General features: G+C 39.0%; 1 protein-coding gene across 5 annotated transcripts in view; it reads right to left on the bottom strand.

Annotated features, from left to right (window-relative positions):
• The window catches only part of Cntn3 (contactin 3), a 260,616-nt gene that overhangs the window by 135,638 nt on the left and 105,596 nt on the right, over window positions 1-19,382 (bottom strand). For 4 of the 5 annotated variants that reach the window (XM_048787016.1, XM_048787014.1, XM_048787015.1 and 1 more), the window contains exon 5: window positions 6,784-6,879. The exons of the other annotated variant lie outside the window; for it this stretch is intronic. In XM_048787016.1, the coding sequence (XP_048642973.1) occupies window positions 6,784-6,879 (96 nt within the window). The remainder of the gene's footprint in view (window positions 1-6,783; window positions 6,880-19,382) is intronic. 5 annotated transcript variants of the gene reach the window in all.

Here is a 19,382-nt window from a genome sequence, read left to right on the forward strand (position 1 = left end):
AAAAAAAGTTTGAAAAGAACTTCCACTGTAACTTTGAGTGGATTCCAAGCAAAATGTAGGGAAGTGTAGTTCAAGGAAAACTGAGTTCTCCTAATACTAGGTGATGTCAAAATTATACATTATACTATTCTAGGATGTTATTGTTTGGATTCATAATCACATTTAACACTAGGCAAATACCTCACTGCCCTGTAGGTCTCCAGCTACTGGAAACATTTTTTACAGACATGAAAATTCTTATTTGGTCCCATCTAAGCCATCTGGTTCTTTTGGTCTCTTCATCTTGGGGGAAAAAATAATAAAATAATAATAAAGATGTTGGTAGAGAGGGTGTAAATCCCATGCCATCTGCTTATGTTGCTAACAGTTTTCACCTCGGTCACACCAGGATTTACAAAGCAATTTTTAGCATCGAGGGGCTCCAACCTCCACTACCTGCTGTTTGACATCTCACGTTCTTCTTTTCACATCCTGAGGGTGATGTGGTTGTAGGCAGATGGCAGGGTACAGGGCTGAATTTTCAAGAAGATGCATGTAGCACAGATGTGGGAAACTGGCTCAGGCACCAAAGTGGCTTGTTGATTAAACTCAAGGGCAGCCATCAAAGCAGAGCGTATCCTCTCCTCTGAATACATTTTACCAACCATCACTGGGTAAAATACAACTCTTTATTAAAATGTGTGTATAGAATAACTTGATTAACCTATGAATTCGTCTAATTAGTATTCATTATGAGGTGACCATGAATTAGTCTTGTGACCTTTTTATAATAGGATAATTTTTCTCATGCATTTGAATTTCTAATGATTTTGTGATGCTATCAGGAATTGCACTGTAAGTACACTAATTGACAGTTTTCACACTATTGGTAACTGAATTAATAATTACACTACAGGTAATCTGTATCCAGTTCCTTATTTCTGGTTTGTCAAGTCCTGATTTCCCAAATAATTTTGGAATACCATTTCCTCTTGCAGAGTTGACGATGAATAGGAAGTGGCAGAAAAACATGACAGAATGAATGGCAGATGAAAATCCTCTCAGGGACAATCAGCTGTGGATGCACTATCTGCAGACACCAAGGAAAGATTCCCAAATTTCTCCTACCATGAAATAAGTTTTCCTCTTATGGCATCAGATAGATTGAGACTGCTCTTGATTTGTAAAGTAGCCCAGGTTACTGCTGATTTTTATAAATTATCTGCATCCAATATTTAACAGAATTTGAATAATGTATACAAGTTCCCTACTTTGGGATACTTATTTAGGCTCTTTCTATGTCTATCTCCCTAATATATTTAAGGAAAAAACTGCTGATTCTTTTATTTTTCTCTTCTTCTTTTCAAGAAAAAGAAAGTTACAGATTTATTTCACCAAGAGAAGAGATTTTAATACAATTTTACTATAGCTAATAATAGAAAGAAAACTAGAACTCAATGCAAAAAAAAAAAAAGCAGTCACTGCTATCTATTACTAAATAGTGTAGCAGTAGTTCTTATAGATCATGTTGCTGGAAATATAAAACCAAAACCAAACACAAACAAAAATCTCCATTGTTGGTTCTAACCCCACAACTTCTAAATCCCCAAATGAGAGATACCTTTCTCATGTGGGACCCTCACAACCCCTCAAGTGTTCCCTGCACGGAGCTGGCAGAATGTGGTGGGGGTAGAAGAAAGCTGTGTAGCATATATGACATCGTTCATAACTGGAAGCTGTATAGCACATGAAACTGTGTTCCTTTATGCCTTTCAAAGAAATTCCACAGCTCTGAATGCTAGGCAAGTGCTTCGCCAATGAGCTGAACCCCTAGGCCTTTTTTGTTTTTATTTTGAGACAGGGTCTCCCTAAGTTGCTCAGATTGGCCTCCAACTTGTGATCCTCGTGTCTTCATCTTCTGAGGAGCAGAGATGACAGGTATGCGCCACAGCGCCCAGCACCACTGTTTCTTTATATCTTGGTATTTCCATCTCATTGCGACTATGAAAGCAGAAGCATGACCACAGGGATATTGGAGAAATCCCAGCTTTTTGAGAAAGAAAAACACCAAACTGTTGGCGAATCTCATCTCTACCTGTTAGTGTTGTGCGATTTAATTTCAAAATCCGAAAATCAGTTTTTGACAAAGTTTTATGTAGTCTATGATACCTAAGCCAAACCCAAGTTGGAGACTGTGTTTGCATTCATATCATACCTAGCTGTGGGTTAAAATCATGATCCCTTTTATATTTGGGACTTTGGGGCCATCATTAAAAGAGCATCTGTGTCCCTTTAGCCCTGGGACTTAGAAAGGAAAAAAAAAAAGATATGATTTTTAGGAGATGATAAAAATATACAAGTGGGATGGACACCTGGGACATCACCAAACAAGGAAGTAAATCAGGATGGAGAGCATCTTGAGAATGTGTGCCAAGCTTGAAGGGTCAGGGGGCAGTGGGATGACACCCTCAGTGAAGACTGTATTTTGGTCCTGATACGCCACATGTTGTTTAGTGTAAAGGCTGAGAAAAGAGCCAAGGAAGAAAAAAGGCTGAGAGGGCAGAGGAAGGTTACAGGAAAATCATTATGGGCTTCACAAAACAGAACAGGCAGGTTAGGGTCTTGCTTCTCGGAGTGCCTGTGGACCAGGAGTGTCAGCTTCCCAGGACAGTCTGTTAGAAATAAAGGATCTCAGACACCACCTCAACCCGCTTACTCAAACCTGCATTGGATCAAGCCCTGAGTCAATTCATTTGTAATGAACATCTCAGAAGCAGTGGGCCAGAGCATGCCAGAGTTAAGCTTTGGTTGAATTCAGGGGACAGTTCTGTGAATGTGATGTCTCAAGTGCTTCTGCAAACAATGGGCTTAGTATTAAAGTGAAATTGTTCACTCTGCTGTCTCCAGTGTGAAAAGACAGACATCAATAACTTGGGATAGGGTTGCTTTTCTGAGGACTTTTCTTGCCTCATCGCTTAGAAAATAGCTACAGGGATAGTTCAGAGCTTCCATACTAGAAACAGTCCTGGTCAGGAGCTGATCATCAAGCTTCTAGTTTCACCTACTCACAGCTCTGTGTTCCACTGGAGTCTACTTCCTGTTCTGAGCTTCAGTTTGCAAACCCCCATATTGCAGCCCTAAGCAAAAGTGGGGAGGCTTTGAACTGAGACCTGATCTCCTGTCTCATAAATCATTCCTGAGCAGGAAATTTAGGATCAAGGCATTATCCTTGTCTGAGGGCTCACTGCCTTGACATCTCCAGAACTGAGCTTCCAGATAACCTTAGATTGGTACTCATCCTGGTCCTCTGTATTCTTTTAACGAATCTCACTAGCAGATCATTTCCACAGAGGACTAGCACACTTCTTAGATCTACACAGCACTCAGAGACAGAGCAGTGGTATTACTCTTGTGATCCTCATCGTCACTACCATCATCATCATCATCATCACCACCACCAGCACCATCACCCATGCTTACTCAGTTAGGCCACTCGAACAGGAAATATGACAGATGAATAAAATATGGCCACGTCTTTAGGAATCACAATAACAAGTTGAAACATTTTTAACCATACAGAAGGGACCACAGAGAAACGAAGGAGCATGGAGTAACTAAAGATAACACAAAATGGCCAACACAGAAGAGTCAGAGCATGTCCTGCAGGGGCTGTGGGAGTTTGTGAGGAGAGAACCCAGTGAACCCCAGCAAGGCACGAGCTCTCTGAAAGCTTTCCTTGCCTGAATTGATAAACCCCGGAGACTCCACCACAGGAGCTCCCAACCTGACTCAAACCTTGCCTTCTGAAAGTCCCAGAGTCATTCTTGCAGGGATGAAGCACGGCGATTCCAGCTGCTAGGAAGAGAACTCACTTTGATCTCAATGTGCCTTTACCTGTCCAGTTGGCACCCAGGGCATTTTGGTTGCTAGATGCCGATACCTTGGGAAATGGAGTTTCCTGTAGATTTTCAACAAAGCATTTATAACTGTCCAAATCTAAAAGAGGATTCATTTATTCATTTCATGAGTGCATTCACTGTTCAATTGATATTTACTGACTGCCAGTAATAAATGAACTTTCTGTAATTATACAAAGCAACTGCTGACATAGGCCTGTCCTCCAGTTGCCCATAAGACAATGTGTAATGACCTTGGATACGAATTGTGAGCATTCAGCATGAGGGAGATTGGATCAATGAGAATCACATTTTTTTGCATCTAAATCTGCCCCTAAAGCCTTGGTACTTTTCCTGTACAATCTAGCTTGGGGGAAGGAATGCTTTGGGCTTATGCTACTGGTTCTCTCCTGCATGTTCCAAGTTCTTAAGGGTGAATATGTCACATCTGGGAAGATGTCTTTCCTTTTCTACCCATCATCTAACTAGACTTCCACAGTCACCCCATGCAAGTGCTTTAAAAGTGAACAGACAGCCATGTGGAACCTCTAAAGGCGGAGGTAAATCAGGATGCCATTACATAGGAGAGCTGGGCTTGACCAACATTTTCCAGTTTGATTAGAAAAGATCATGTTTAATGTTTCTAAAACATTAGAAAAGATTCTTCTTTTGCATCATGATTCATCCAACAGCTTTTCAAAAAACATTCACTATTCACTCTGCACATGCTTAGTCCAACAAAAGCTCCTTCCTTTTGTAACAATGGGTATATACAATCATAAACTTATTGAACTAAGATCACTCAGCCAGAGGCTTAAATTGGGTCAATGTTTCTAAAACTCTCCATGGAAAAGATTATCCAGCTATTATTTTCTGATGCTTTGGATCAATATAATTTTAAATTATTTTGATACTTTCTAGGTGTCACTCTAGTCATCTTTATTTCTATCTACCATATCTCCCTCTCTCTTTTCTCATAATAAAATGGTTCTTTTCTACTAGAAACTGCTTTTTTTTTCTCATTCTAATACTCACTAGTAGGTGGAACCCATCTGTTCCTCAGCTGCATGGATGACCCCATGGAGAAGGCTCAATCGATGAGTCTCAGGAGCCACTGAGAAACATCTAGTTCATTAGGGTCATCAGTATTAAGGATGGGAAGAGACTGCAGTAGCCAGGTGCCACCTTTGTCTCCAGAAGAAATGCACATAAGAAAGTATCGAACACAGAGAAAGAAGAGCAGAGAACAAAAATAGTATGTGGGATTGGTTGGAGCCTGGGTCTAGCACATTGGACTCTCAAGAGCAGATGCTTGAAAAGAATTTGGAAGAAAAGCTTTTAATCAATGATGCAACCTGAGAATGGGAGCATGCAGAAGCAGAATGGAGGAGGCAAAGAAACTGAATTGTGATGTGGTCCATCAGAGACTTGGCCATCATACAGGAGGGGTGAATTGAATATTTGCCATCAGAATTTCCTAGCATCAGTCAAAAATGGCTGACCTGTCACATTCCCCTTATTGAGATATCAGATGCCAGCTGAAGGGGTGACCACAGGCGAGTGGCTCTGTATGGCTAAGAGCTATAGGCCATCACTGCCCACCACTGCCCCCACAGCACAGCAGCAAGTCCTTTGGGTGGCACAGATCTTTGTACACCATACATACAGAGCTACCTGAGGCCACCTGAGCAGTCCAGTTATGAGAGCCAGTAACCCCCCCAATTTCTTGGCCCCAGTTACATTTATCTGCCATCAAAAGACCCTATGCTTACCTCAAAGTTAAAGCTGTTCTGGACCCTCAAGAATTCTGGAAAAGCCTATACTACTATTGTGGACTAGAGAAGCTGAGACCCATGCCAGCCAACATGGTGGAAATCCTGTTACCTGAGCCCCAACCCGCAGACTCCAATCAGCCCATGGATTTTACATGGCCAGTTAATGAAGATGGGAGATGTGTGTATAATTAGGAGGAGAATTTAAGATCAAAATCGATAAACAAAATAGAATAAAATCCATAGTACTTCCACTTGAATAAGCTTCACCATGAAGAAGGTTTTTCTCAGTCTCATCTTTGGTCAGAATGATCTTCCCTGACTTACTCATCTCTCTGTGATTCTCATCCTCTCAATAACAGAATGTGTTTATTTCTTGGAGAACAGTGATTTATACATTAATAATGCCCTCTTTGTTCCCACAAGTGACCATGTTCACAACAGTAAGCAGGAGAGGAAAATCAAACCAGCACTTCAGGCACATACTGGGGAGCTAATTAAATTATTTTCATATGTGCTAAAGTTCATTTTCACCCTGGGTAGAGATGCTGTTTAGCTTCTGAATTTCTAGCAATACATTTCAATTTATATCAATGTCCTTTAGACCAGTGTTATTTCAATTTATACCAATGTAGCATAAAATTTGCAGTTCTAGCAGTCCAATGAAAATGATGTGAATGTGCACACATATATCATACTTATGTGTACATAATACAGATATCAGAGATACAAGGCACATACTCTGTGATTGGTGCCGTCCTCTGTGTTTGTTGCGTGAATATGTGTGTGAGGGAGGGAAGGAGGATGATCGCTAGTAAAAACTATCATGGTCTAAAGCTAATAATAATAATGGTGCAAGAATAAAGTATTATTCAGCACTGTTGGATAATCAAAATGGATTTGATCTCTCGTGCCTTTGAGACCCTGCCTGTTAGGATGTGTAAATTGAGTTTATAAACTTCTCTGGATGGACTATCTTTTGTAGACTGTCTCACATTCTTACTCAGTTGACAGAATCTAAGGCTTGGGTTAGCAGGTTTCTCAGGGTAATTTACAGAAGCAATAACACTGTGACTGCTGCAGGCCTTGCCCTGAAACTTAGCAAATAACAAAAGCAGAAGCAGGGCGCTACTTACCACCCGAGTGTGGCGGGGGCCCGCAGAGAAGGACGACGCCCTGGCCTTCGCGCACTGACACTGCACTTCTCATTTTGGTTTTAAAATTTTCAAGATCTGATTCGAAAACAAACAAACAAACAAAAAAACTGAATTTCAGGGGAAAAAAAGAAAAGAAAATTCAATTTTTCATTCCAAGATGTTCCTGTCTTTTGGAAAACAATTTTGAAGCCTCTTCCTGGGAGCCTCTAGAGGAGAATATTTGCCTTCAGGAGGAAAAACAGGATTTTGATTTCTTTATTATGGCTTCTAGGAAACCAGGAACTCAATATGAATATACAGTCACCAAGCTCACATACTGGGTTAGCATCAAGACAGTGCCCACCATCCAAAAAGCAAAGTACAGGTGAAAATGAGAACACAATTCAAGGGAAGAAATGAAGTATCCTCCCCCAACAATATACAGACTAAGATTTCCACATCTGCTTAGCGACCCACCAGGCCAGGAAGAATTTTGGCTTCATCTTGTCACAATGACCAAATTATTCCTGAATTTTTCCTGAATTTGTCCAAATTATCCCTGAAATACTGGATCATAAACAGTCCAGGTAAACTTTATTCTACCTATTGTCATTGTTATTTACAAAGAGATCTTAAAATGTTCAGTTTTGGGGTGCATGCCCTCTCTGTTGCATGTCCTGGAGGGTTTTGTGAAAGATATATCTCACTGGAAAATAACTCAAAGTATAACAGTGAATTTGATCCACATAATCATTTTTATTTATAGTTATAATATGAACTCTTTTTATTATCCCCAGTGATTTTTTTCAAGTGTTTAATAAAGTTTTTAAAAAAATAACAATCAAATGCGAATACTGTTTTTATTTAACAGTGGTCATTTTTTAGAAAACGTTGAATTTCTCCCAATGATAATCCAGGACAGCAAATACTGATTCATACTTTCCATCTTAAATTACAGAGAGAGAAATTCTATTTCCTCATTTTAAAAAAGTTTAAGTCTATGGGGGAAAAAGGAAGAAAGCTTTACCATTTCTCCAAACTCCAATTTAAAAAAAGAATACTTGTAAATTAAAACAGTTAAGGTATTCTATGATGTCACTTGCTATATTGGAACCACTGCTCTGTCAATTTGTGAAAGAACATATTTACTCGTAGTTCTTAAGAGTTGATATGAACTGCCTAAGTGGTGGCCACACCAAGAAAGGCACAACATGCATTTTAGAATACAACTTGGAGAACTTTGAATTTTCTTTGAAGAGCGTCAAAAAGCAAACTAATTATCTCCAAATTGATAAAACCACAATCTGGAGATCTATAAATATCTACGCACCATAAATCAGCACATCACAGGGAAATAAGAAGGCCTATGCATTCCAATATATTGGGTATGGAAAAAAATAGTATTAAATTGCTAGGTCATAATCATGGAGTACAGCAATTCAGCAAAACTCCTAAGGGTGCCCAGAAAAGAAGTAAGGAGAGTATTTACTTTAATCAGAGGTTACCTGAAGAAGTGATATGACACCACAGCATGAAATCATCTTAAATCTATAACTGAAACACAACATTCTTAAAACACAGAGGCTCATGAAGAAAAACTGAGTTGGAATTGAAGACTTGGACTGTTAGAATGTTCCATAAGGGTAAACTAAGGAAGCCTATCATGTAAGAAGCTAGTCTATTCATGAAAAACTAATTTCCAAAGATTACTTTGTTTGCAACTGAATATGTATCCTCATTGCTTTTTTTCCTGCCCAAATCCTCATTGCCTACTGCTATGGAATTTCACATTGCGAAAGTTTGCAATCATGGATTTCAGATAGAATGTGGGGAGAAAAAGTTCTAGATAAACCAAGAATGTTTCCTCAAAAGGTAAATATCTTTTGCCTAGGGACAAATATTGAATGGCACAGATCTGTCACTGGTCTAAACACTATACTGATACATGAGAGGCCAAGGTAGATTGTTTAGGACACCTGATACAGCCAGCCCCATAAGACATCAACATCAAGTATGGCAAAGAAAACTAATTACAATGGTTCCAACATGCCTAGCAGGGCTTTGTTGACTGCAAAGCACTGTGATTACAGTGGATTTGTTTTTTCTATATAGCAGCATCTCCTGACATCTTATTTTTATCAAAGCATGGTCCACAGATCACCTGCATAATTATTATGTACAATTCTTATTTAAAAATGCAAGTATCCAAAAATCACTCAAAAATAGTGGGTTAGGGTGCTTGGGAGTTAAATCCAGAGATATGAATTTTAATAAGCTCATCAGCTGCACCATAACCCACACCAAATATCATTTTGTGGTTTCCCATTAAGACATATGAGGGTCAATCCAGATTAAGTACATTAGACTCTACCTCAAATTTTTTGCAATGTATGAAATTGCCTCTGAGTTGGGCAATCTGTTTGTTAAGCACCAGCTGAGCACTGAGGACAGAAAGAAAAAAGGTCACTTATTAAACAGGCCTTTACTGAGCCCACTGAACTTCAGCCTACTGGGTGCCAGGTTTTCAAGGTGTCAACGGGGGCTCCCTTGCAAGGAGAGCCCTGCCTGGCTAGAGGCAGACTTGAGCCAAGAACTGTATTTTAAATGGCACCTGCTGCAATGGGGCTCAGTTCCCAGAGGGATGGACACTTAACCAGGAGTGAAAGATGCTTGGAAGAGCAGGGGTTGGCAGGGGAATGGAGGGCGAAGGTGTCAGGAGAGTGCGGTGGTAACTCAAGTTTTAATCTGTATTTCCTTGGCTGCTGATGCCGCTGAACATCAGTTCATGTGCTTTTGTTCCAGCCAAGTACCCTCTGCCACAAACAGCTACTCACATCATGTGCTCACCTTTCACTTGGCTAGCATGTTTGCTTGTATTGTCACTATTTAGTTTTGAGGGATTTTACACATTCTAGATGCTTTTCCTTCACCAAATAAGTGGTTTGCACGTATTTTCTTTCTTTCTTTTTTTTTTGTTCCTTATCTTTTTTTTTTTTATTGTTGGTTGTTCAAAACATTACATAGTTCTTGATATATCATCTTTCANTCCATCTTCTAAGATCTTCTTCTATTTCTCTCTTTAGGGTTCTGTAGTTTTCATTGTATAAGTCTTTCACCTCTTTTGTTAGGTTGATTCCCAAGTATTTTATTTTTTTTGAAGATATTGTGAGTGGAGTGGTTGTCCTCATTTCCACTTCAGAGGATTTGTCGCTGATATACAGGAATGCCTTTGATTTATGCGATTTGCACGTATTTTCTCAGTGCAAAGCAGAGACACAAAGGGACACATATGTCCTAGTCAATGTATATAAAGATTTTGCCACTTTTGTTGAAACACCTGGGACCGTGAGGGAAAGACATAGTAAGTATCTAAAAAGTTTCAAACCATCCCTACGGGCAAATTAGATGTGTAACTTGAATGAAAACCAACCTGTAAATGGTCAAAATTTGACAGAATTGTATCAGAAAGAGTTCTGCAATAATTTCATGAAAACTATAAATAAATGAATAGATGGAAGACCTGTAGAGTAGAGGAAGGGGAACAGGAGGAGGGAGGAGACGAGGGAGCTGGGTAGCACCAGGGACTGAAGTGGAGTCAATTATACTCCATGTATGTAGAAACTCCACATCATCTAACTACGATGCACTAATAAAAAATTTAAATGAAAAGGTATTTACTGGCTAGAAACTTCTCAAAGTTTTCTCTATGCCTTCTCAATTATGGCAAGTACTGCCATTATCCTGAAAACTCTAATTATGCAGAATTTGAAAACAAACAAACTCGATAAATAGCATCTACAATGAACTACAAGTACCATCACATTTAATAGCAAAAGAATGAAAAGTTTTCTCCTAATACCAGAAACAATGAGGATGCCCATTCTGGCCACTTGTCAACATGTAGTTTTAGAAGCTATATCCACTGTGATAATAGGGCAAGTGGAGCAAACAAAGCATGCAGCTTGGAAAGAATTAACTACTCTCATCTAAGATGGCATGATGGTCTAAATAGAAAACCTGAAGAAATTTGAGGAAAAAAAAACACCTCATAGTTCTAAATTAAGTAAGTCACAGGATATATAATTTCTATATGTTAACAATGAATATTCAGAAATCAAAATTTAAAATTCAAAATCATACTTGTTCCAAGAAAAATACTTATTTATGCAAATAATAAAACAAGCAAAGGATCATCATACTAAAATGGACAACATGCTGATAAAAAGAAAGGAAAAAACACCACCACCACCACCACAGAGGACTAAACAAATTGTCATCGTTTGGATTTGAGGTGTCCCCCAATGCTCCTGTATTCATGCAGAATTGTTTGTAGATAAAATGATTGAACTGGGAGTGCTGTGACCTCATCAGTCCATCTTGGTTTGAATGGACTGATTGGGGTGACTATAGGAAGGTGGGGTGCAGTGGGAGGAGGTGGGTCACTGTGGGTGTGCCCTGGAAGGGTACTTCATCCTTTGGGCTCTTCATCCTTTGTGTCTCTCGCGTAAAGTATTTTGGTCACAGTGATGTACAAGCTGACTACAACAGATGTGGAAAGACATATTTATACATTATTAAACTCTGCATAGCTGCCAAGTCACCTCAAGTTAGACATGCTTTAATGTAATTCCTATTAAAATCCAAGCAAGTTGCTTTTTAAAAAACGTATTTTGTACACACACAAGCTCATTATGAGATTAATTTGTAAAAAGTAAATGCCATAGAAACTATAGTAGCTAAAAAGTATCCTGACTCAGAAGAATGCAGTGGAAAGACCCACTCTACCTGACATTAAGGCTTCTCACACAGCTACAGAAATCAAGACAGGGTGGCATTGGTAGACAGAGAGATATGTAGATTTTTACAACAAGACACAAAATGCAGACATAAACCTAAACAAACATGTCAAACTTATTTTTGAAAAGCTACAAAGTAATTTTGATAGAAGGGCAGCCTGTCATAAATGTTGCAGAAGAAACTGCACAATTGCAGTTTAAAAAAAAAAGAACTTTGACCTAAATGTCACTTAGAAACACAAATTAACTCAATATTGATCATGAACTGCAATATAAAATATGGAAGCACAGAACTTTTACAGGATTTTAGAGAATAATATAGAACGTCTTTGGCATTTAGAAACTGGCAGAGTTTTTCAATGTGACACCAAATGATGGCTTACAAAAACAAAAATTAGTAAACTGGATCTCAACAAAACTAAAGGCATTTGCTTAGTGAAACTCCACATGAAGAGGACGAAAAGCAAGCTACAAATTGGGAGAAAATGTTTAAAAAACAGCTGTTCAATAAAGAAAGAATATCTAAAATAAGTGAGGCCTCTCAAAACTCCATAGTGAAACCCACCATGGCATGGTCATAAATGCACGTAGCATAATCTCATCAGTTCCATTCCATGGTTCCTCTCTTTTCCTATCCATCCTTCCTTCCCCTCAATCCTCTTCCTCTACTCCACTGATAACCCTTCTATATTCAGGGAATCTCCCCACCCAATTTTTTCCCTTATTTTGGTCTAGCTTCAGCATGTGACAGAAAACATTTGCCCTTTGAGTCTCTGAGTCTGTCTTATTTCACTTAGCATAATGTTCTCCAGTTCCCTTCACTCCCCAGCAAATGCCACAATTTCACTTTCTTTTGTTATGGCTGAGTAAGACTCTATTGTGAATATAAACCACATTTCCTTAATCCATTCATCTACCTGTAGGCAACCTGGGCTGGTTCCAGGGCTTTGCTATTGTGAATTGTGCTATTATAAACATTGATGCAGCTGTGTTGCTATAGTGTAGTGACTTCAATTCTTATGGATAATTGCCAAGGAGTGAGACAGCGGGGTCACATGGTGACTCTATTTCCAGTCTTTTAAGGAACCTCCATACTGTTTTCTAAAGTAGTTTTGGTAGTCCCATCAACAATGTATGAGTATACATTTCCTTTCACATCTTTGCCAGCATTTATTATTTATATTCTTAATAACTGTCCTTCTAACTAGAGTGAGATGAAATCTCAATGTAGTTTTGACTTAGATTTCCCTGATTGATAGACATATTGAGCATTTATTTTTTATATATTTGTTAGCCAATTTGCATCCTTTCTTTCGAGAAGTGTCTCCTTAATTCTTTTGCCTATATATTGATTGGAGTCCTTTTTATTTTTGGTGCTAAGTTTTTGAGTTCCTCGTATATTCTGGGTATTAATTCCCCGTCAGAGAAGCAGCTGGTGAAGACCTTCTCCATTCCTGCAGGCTCCCTTTACTTTCATTTTCTTTGTTGTGTGGCTTTTAATTTAATGCCATCCCAGATTTTATTTCATGCAATCATGATAACGTAAAAATGAAACAACACATATGTATACTACATATACTGATGATACACTAATAAAAACATTACATAGAGACATAAATCCCCAGAGAGAACTATGTACTTTTACTCTTAGGTTCAATGAAAAATGGACAGCCATGTAGAAATGATTGGATAACACTGGCATTATCAAAAGTTAATAAACTCGGGTCTGGGGCTATGGCTCAGCGGTAGAGTGCTCACCTATTATGTGCAAGGCCCTGGGTTCAATCCTCAGCACCAAGCACACAAAAATAAATAAATAAATAAATGAAATAAAGATATTGTGTTCAACTACAACTAAAAAGTAAATATTTTTTAAAAAAGGTAATAAACTCGGGAGATCCATCAAGGCCTGGTTTTTCATTTTGTTTGTTTGTTTATTTTTGATATTCCTTGGTATCTCCATGTAACAAAATTTCTCCCTGGTTTGGGGGAAAGTCTCCCTAAAATGAGGGTCCCCAAGGAGAAGGTGAGAGAGTAACAACTCTAGGTTTCATGGCTGGTTTGGGGGAGAGGACTTCTAATTCACATGCACAGCCTTGGGGAAGAGGAATTGTGGTTTCTTTGACTCACTTCAGGGGACAAAAATGGGGCAGGAGACAGGAAGTCAAAAGAAGGTTAGAGAGACCCTGCTTCTGAGGCCCTTCCAATGTCCTTTGGTTCAAAGCACTCTGCGTGCTAAGGCAGCATGGTGCATCCTTTGAGGTATTTTGATCTCAGTCAATACATTTTGAAAATTTTCCTAGCAATTTTCAGATGTCATATGTTTTAATACCATATGATGTATCCTCCTCAATGTACAATGTTCATGGATAAGGAACAGCCTGTTGGTTTTCATATTTGTATAAAATGTCACATCATCTTATCATAAAAGACTCCACTATATTAACAGCTCTGTTTGACAACTGCATACTGCATTTTTCATGTTTCTATACAGAACAAAACAAAAATGTGCTACTGCTACAGGTTTTACCTCACACGTACATATCAGGTCTCCATGAATGTTTTCCATGTGAAGAAATAAGATACCTAATCTTTCAAGTAAATAAGTCTTAAAATAGAACAAATATATGTCATGTAAAGTAGTCTTAAAATAAAGGAAAAAGAATACAGAGTCATTCAAATGCTTTCAAAAATACTATAGGCCTCTGTTACACAAAAGGATATGTCTTTGAAAATAGGAAGAAAACCAGTAGAGTAGAGGAAAAGGGGATAGGAATGGGGGGAGGGAAGAGGAAGGGAAGAGAGAAGGGAAAAGAGAGGCTCTTGGGGAAAACTGAACAAATTATAGTATGTGCAAGTATGAAGATATCACAATGAAGCCCCATATTATGTATAATTACAATGTACCAATAAAAGGTTGATTTAAAAAAACTCAACCGTGTAAAACATTCTACACAATTAGAAAATGAACAAAAGATGTGAACAGATATTTCACTGTAGAGGACACACGTGTATGAAGATTCCCAATGTTGTCAGGCATCAGGAAAATACAAACTAAAACCAGAATGTGTTATAATTGTGCACCTCCCCATACAGCTAAAGTTAAAAACAGTGACATCACCAAGTCCTGCAGAAGATGGGGATAAAGCGAGCAATTCAGACGTGGCTAATGTGAGGGTAAATGCTAGAGGTACTCTGTAAACCAATTTGGAAATTTCTTAAAGAAGTAATGACACAACCACCAAAGGACCCAGAAAGTGCATATTTGGGAATTTATCCCAGGGAAATGAAAATTACATTTTCATCTGAGAACCTATACACAAACATCCACATGTCTTTATTTGTAGTATTCCCAGTAACAACCCAGATGTCCTTCAGTGGATGAATGACCAAACAAACAGAGGTGCCTGCACACCAGGGAATATTATTCAGTAATTAAAAAGGAATGAGCTACTGACACAGTCGATCTTTGTAATGATCAGAGAAGATTAGTAGCTAGTAGATTACTAGTCAGTAATAAAAAGCAATGAAGTATCAATACACTCCACCCCCGGGAACAAAGAGAAAGATTAACAACTGCTCATCTGTCTTCTATTTCTGAAATTTTGTAAGTCGATATCTGTAGAATCCCTCGGTTGCCAGTGTTCAGGGAAGGTGGAGGCAGGACAGGACGTGGAGCAGTTATCAAAGGGCACAGGAGGGAGCCTTGTGAGAATGCAGCCTCTCTCCACCTTGACTGTGACTCCAGAGACATGCTTCCACACAGTTGGTAAAACTACATGGAACTAAATACACACACGAGGACGTGGAAACTGAGCAAACACAGACAAGTTCCCCTCTACATATTTCCTTTCACTTTCTTTTCTCTTGCCCCACACCACCTCCAGGCTGCAGGTAGCTCCCGGGATTCTCTTTCTGTCCATCAGCTGAGCTGGGCTGTGCTTCTCTAAAACAGCTTGAAGGTCCCCACACAAGAAGCGGACAGTGTCTGCCATGCAGCCACCAGAGGGTTCAGCAATGCCCTGAGGCAAGGGTACCACCTCTGACGGCAGCCCTCTGAAAACTCACAACATGGTTTCAAGATATAATAACCCTGTACCTGAATGTACAACTGTGCATTTCCAATATCGGGCCAGATTTCCAATGCCCACTCAAGACCTGTACTTTCAGGTTGTGCTCCCCACCCCAAAGGGAACAAGACAACAGGGGCCCACCAGTGCAAATGGAGAAAGGAGGTGACATGCTGGTCCGCTGTCATCTGACAGTCACACGCTCACTTTGGGGTCTAATTTCTATATCTTATCAGTGTTGGTTTCTCCTGTGGATCATTCTAGGCAGACAAAGGCTATGGGAACAAGTATAACTCTGAATTAAAATAGCCACAAAAGTGGGTATTATTTCCCAAAAAGTAAGTTTTGGGAAACCCAGGTTAAGCCAAGCTTAATAAGTTTCTTTTTTAAAAAAAATATTTATTTTTAGAAGTAGTTGGACACAATACCTTATTTTGTTTATTTATTTTTATGTGATGCTGAGGATTGAACCCAGGGCCTCGCACGTGCTAGACGAGCACTCTACCACTGAGCCACAATCCCAGCCTCTAAATAAGTTTATTTAAACAGAAAAACAGTCACCTTAATAGAAAGTAGGCTCTGATAAGGTCTGAAAAAGTGGGAGGGATACTATAAAGTGTTCTAAACATAACTGATAAAATTCTTCTTTGGTGTGGAGCATTTGATGGGAAGCCCTGGCCAAGGGTATATTTGCAACTGGCACATAAATGTTTTAGAAATCTGGTAATAAGAGACTACATAGTAAAACAAACGTTTTCCACCTAAAAGGATTAAAATGAAACATAAAAGTGACCATATGCCAGAAATTGCAGCCAGAAGACTAAATGCACCAATTAAAATTTAAAAATGTAGACATCTTTCTGAAAATACCTAGTGATCACCTACAATCAGAGAACGAAGAGCTAATGGAATCATTAGCACTGAAAATTACATGTGGGTTTTACTTCGTGTCCAATACAATCGTGTTTGATCTTTTAAGGTGAAATGCTACCTTTTCAATTAAAATGCAAAATATTACTCAGTTGTGATAAGCCAAACACAGATATAGGCGATGTCATGGTCTTCCATACGTAAGGTCTTAAATGTCTTTAGTGTTGATGTTCTTAAGGATTGGTAGTTCAATCATTACCCAAGCAGTGTCAACGATAAGATTACCTTACAAAGAATCAGGTCACTTCCATTAATTCAATAGCTTGGCATGGCCATGTAAAAGCTCAAAGAAACCCTCAATGAACACCTCCTAAAATCAATAAAATCAGGTCTGTAATGTAAAGTGTTCACCTCCATCTCTCTAGTATCAGATGCTACAAATGAAAAATAATCTCTGGTAATGATTCAGTCTTATAACTAGGGGTAAAATTTTCAATTAGTTAACCAACCTTATTAAAGTATGCCTTCTACAAAAGGAAACAAACCCAGTTCACTGACCACAAGCTTTCTTAGTATCTTCTGACAGTGTTGGGATGTCCTAGGTTCAATCCCCAGCACAGCTTCCCCAAAGAAGTTTTAAGAATCTTACTTGAAAGATGGAGTTTCGAGTCTTAGAATATTTATAGACAGGTCACCGACAGACACCAACAGCAGAAGGTTTTCATGGGAGGCAATAATCCTCTCATAACCTCCTGATTTTTTTTCCACGTTAACATGCATGGAAACATATACCTGCACTGGATCACCAAAAATGTCTACTGCAACAATTTTTTTTGAACTTAGGAGCTGGCCTTTTTAGAAGTTTTACAAAGGGTGTATACTGTAAGTCTCTAAGCACAGACTAAAATATTTCCTAATTTCTTGTCCAATACAATCATGTTTGATCTTTTAAGGTGAAGTGCTACCTTTTCAATTAAAATGCAAAATATTACCCAGTTGTTATAAGCCTAAGATTATTTAGGAAATAGAAAAGTGCCAAAGAAAATATCAACATCCTTAGGGAATGCTGGGTTTTTTTTTTTTGTTGTTGTTGTTTGTTTGTTTTGTTTTTGTTGTTGCTTTGGTTTGGTTTGGGTTGCCCACCCGCCAAGGATCATTATAGTTTATACAGTAGTTGGGTTCATTTTGACAAATTCACACTTGCCTGAAGTTTGATTTACTTCCTGTTCCATGCCACTCCCTTTTCCCTCCCTGTTCCTTCTCCTTCCTCTATACTGATCTTTTTTTCACTCTTTGTTTGTTTTTGATTGTCATTTTGTACACATACACAGAGGTGGAATTCATGATGGTATATTTGCACATGCCCAGAGGGATTTTCTTAAATTCCTTCTGCATTTTCCCCTCTTCCCCATCCTACCCTCTTCCCTCTTGATCACTTTGTGCTCTACTGATCTTCCCTACATCTTCATGACATCCGGTCACCCCACCTCCATTTTCCCCTTATTTTACTCTAGCTTCCATATGCGAGAGAAAACATTCAACCCTTGATGTTCTGAGTCCGGCTCACTTCACTTAGCATGTTTTCTCCATTTAAATATAATTTGAGAAACTTCAGCAGAAGGCATGAACTCTAAGCAGCATATCCTATAAGACCTTTGCACACAGGAGTTCCGCAGCTAAGCTTCAACTCCATATCCTGTCAACCCTGTTTTGTGTCCCCTCAAAATTCATTTGTTAAAACTGAATCCCCAATGACATCTGGTGAGTGATTATGTCACAATGGATTAAGGATGAGTGGAACCCCCATGGTGGGATTAGTGCCCTTATAAAACAGATTAAGAGGTCTGTTTACCATCATGGGAGGCCACTGTGAGAAGGCACCATCTTTGAAGAAGAGAGTGAGCCCTTAGTAGGCATAAGTCTTCAGATGTTACCATCTTTGACATCATAGCCTGCAGATTCACAAGAAGTAACCCATGGGGTTTATGAATTACACAGTCTAAAGTATTTTTTGGTAGCAGAGTAGAATTGTGGTGCAATTCCATTGCTCCTGAACCTCTAACTGTCAGCCACATAAATAGAAGCAGCAAATCACAACTTGGGTTTCCCCAAACACAACAGGTGAGCTCAATTCCACATTATGCACATGGTGTTCCTGATCCTTCGTGGACATAGAACACTTTCACTCATCTTCAAAACCAGTTTGGCCACATCCTTCCTTGAAATCCTTGACGCCTTCATTCTTTCACCACTGTACTTTCTACATTTTCATATGTTCCCACCTGGGGATATCACTTTCATCGGTCAGATGTCAATGTCATCTGCATATCTCTAGATTATTGTTTACTCCTTGGCACATCATCAATGGATGTTTGAAATGAGTTCAATTGTCTGTGCATCCATTATCTCATTTTCTTGGGGTTCTCCATGGCAGGTCTTCCTGCCAAAGGTCAGCCATTCAGTCTGTGTTGCAAGCTGGCTACCTCTAGTGAGGCATAGGAAAAGAACGCAGCAATGGTAACAGGGACTCTCTGCCTTAAGCTGAGATGACACAGATCTTCATGATGGGAGACATGTCACCTGATCACTCTCTGCTTTCCATCTATAAAGTGGGGATAATACCTGCCCTCTGAACTTCACAGGGATTTCTCAGAAAGGATTGCTAGTATGGCAGATCTGAAAGTCTCTTGAAAAAAGAAGCAAGTGTTCAAGGGCAAGATGGAGGATGCATCCCTCATGATGGGAGTAGAGATTCTTTGCTCCTTTGAGTTTCTGGTTTCACAACTCTGTTTCCAGTCTTTCTCTTCTCCTTCACATCATTTTGTTTTGTTTTCTGAGACTGAGTCTCCAAATGTTACTCAGG

The sequence above is a fragment of the Marmota marmota genome, unplaced genomic scaffold, assembly GCF_001458135.2.
Source record: "Marmota marmota marmota unplaced genomic scaffold, marMar, whole genome shotgun sequence".
Classification (NCBI taxonomy): Eukaryota; Metazoa; Chordata; class Mammalia; order Rodentia; family Sciuridae; genus Marmota; species Marmota marmota.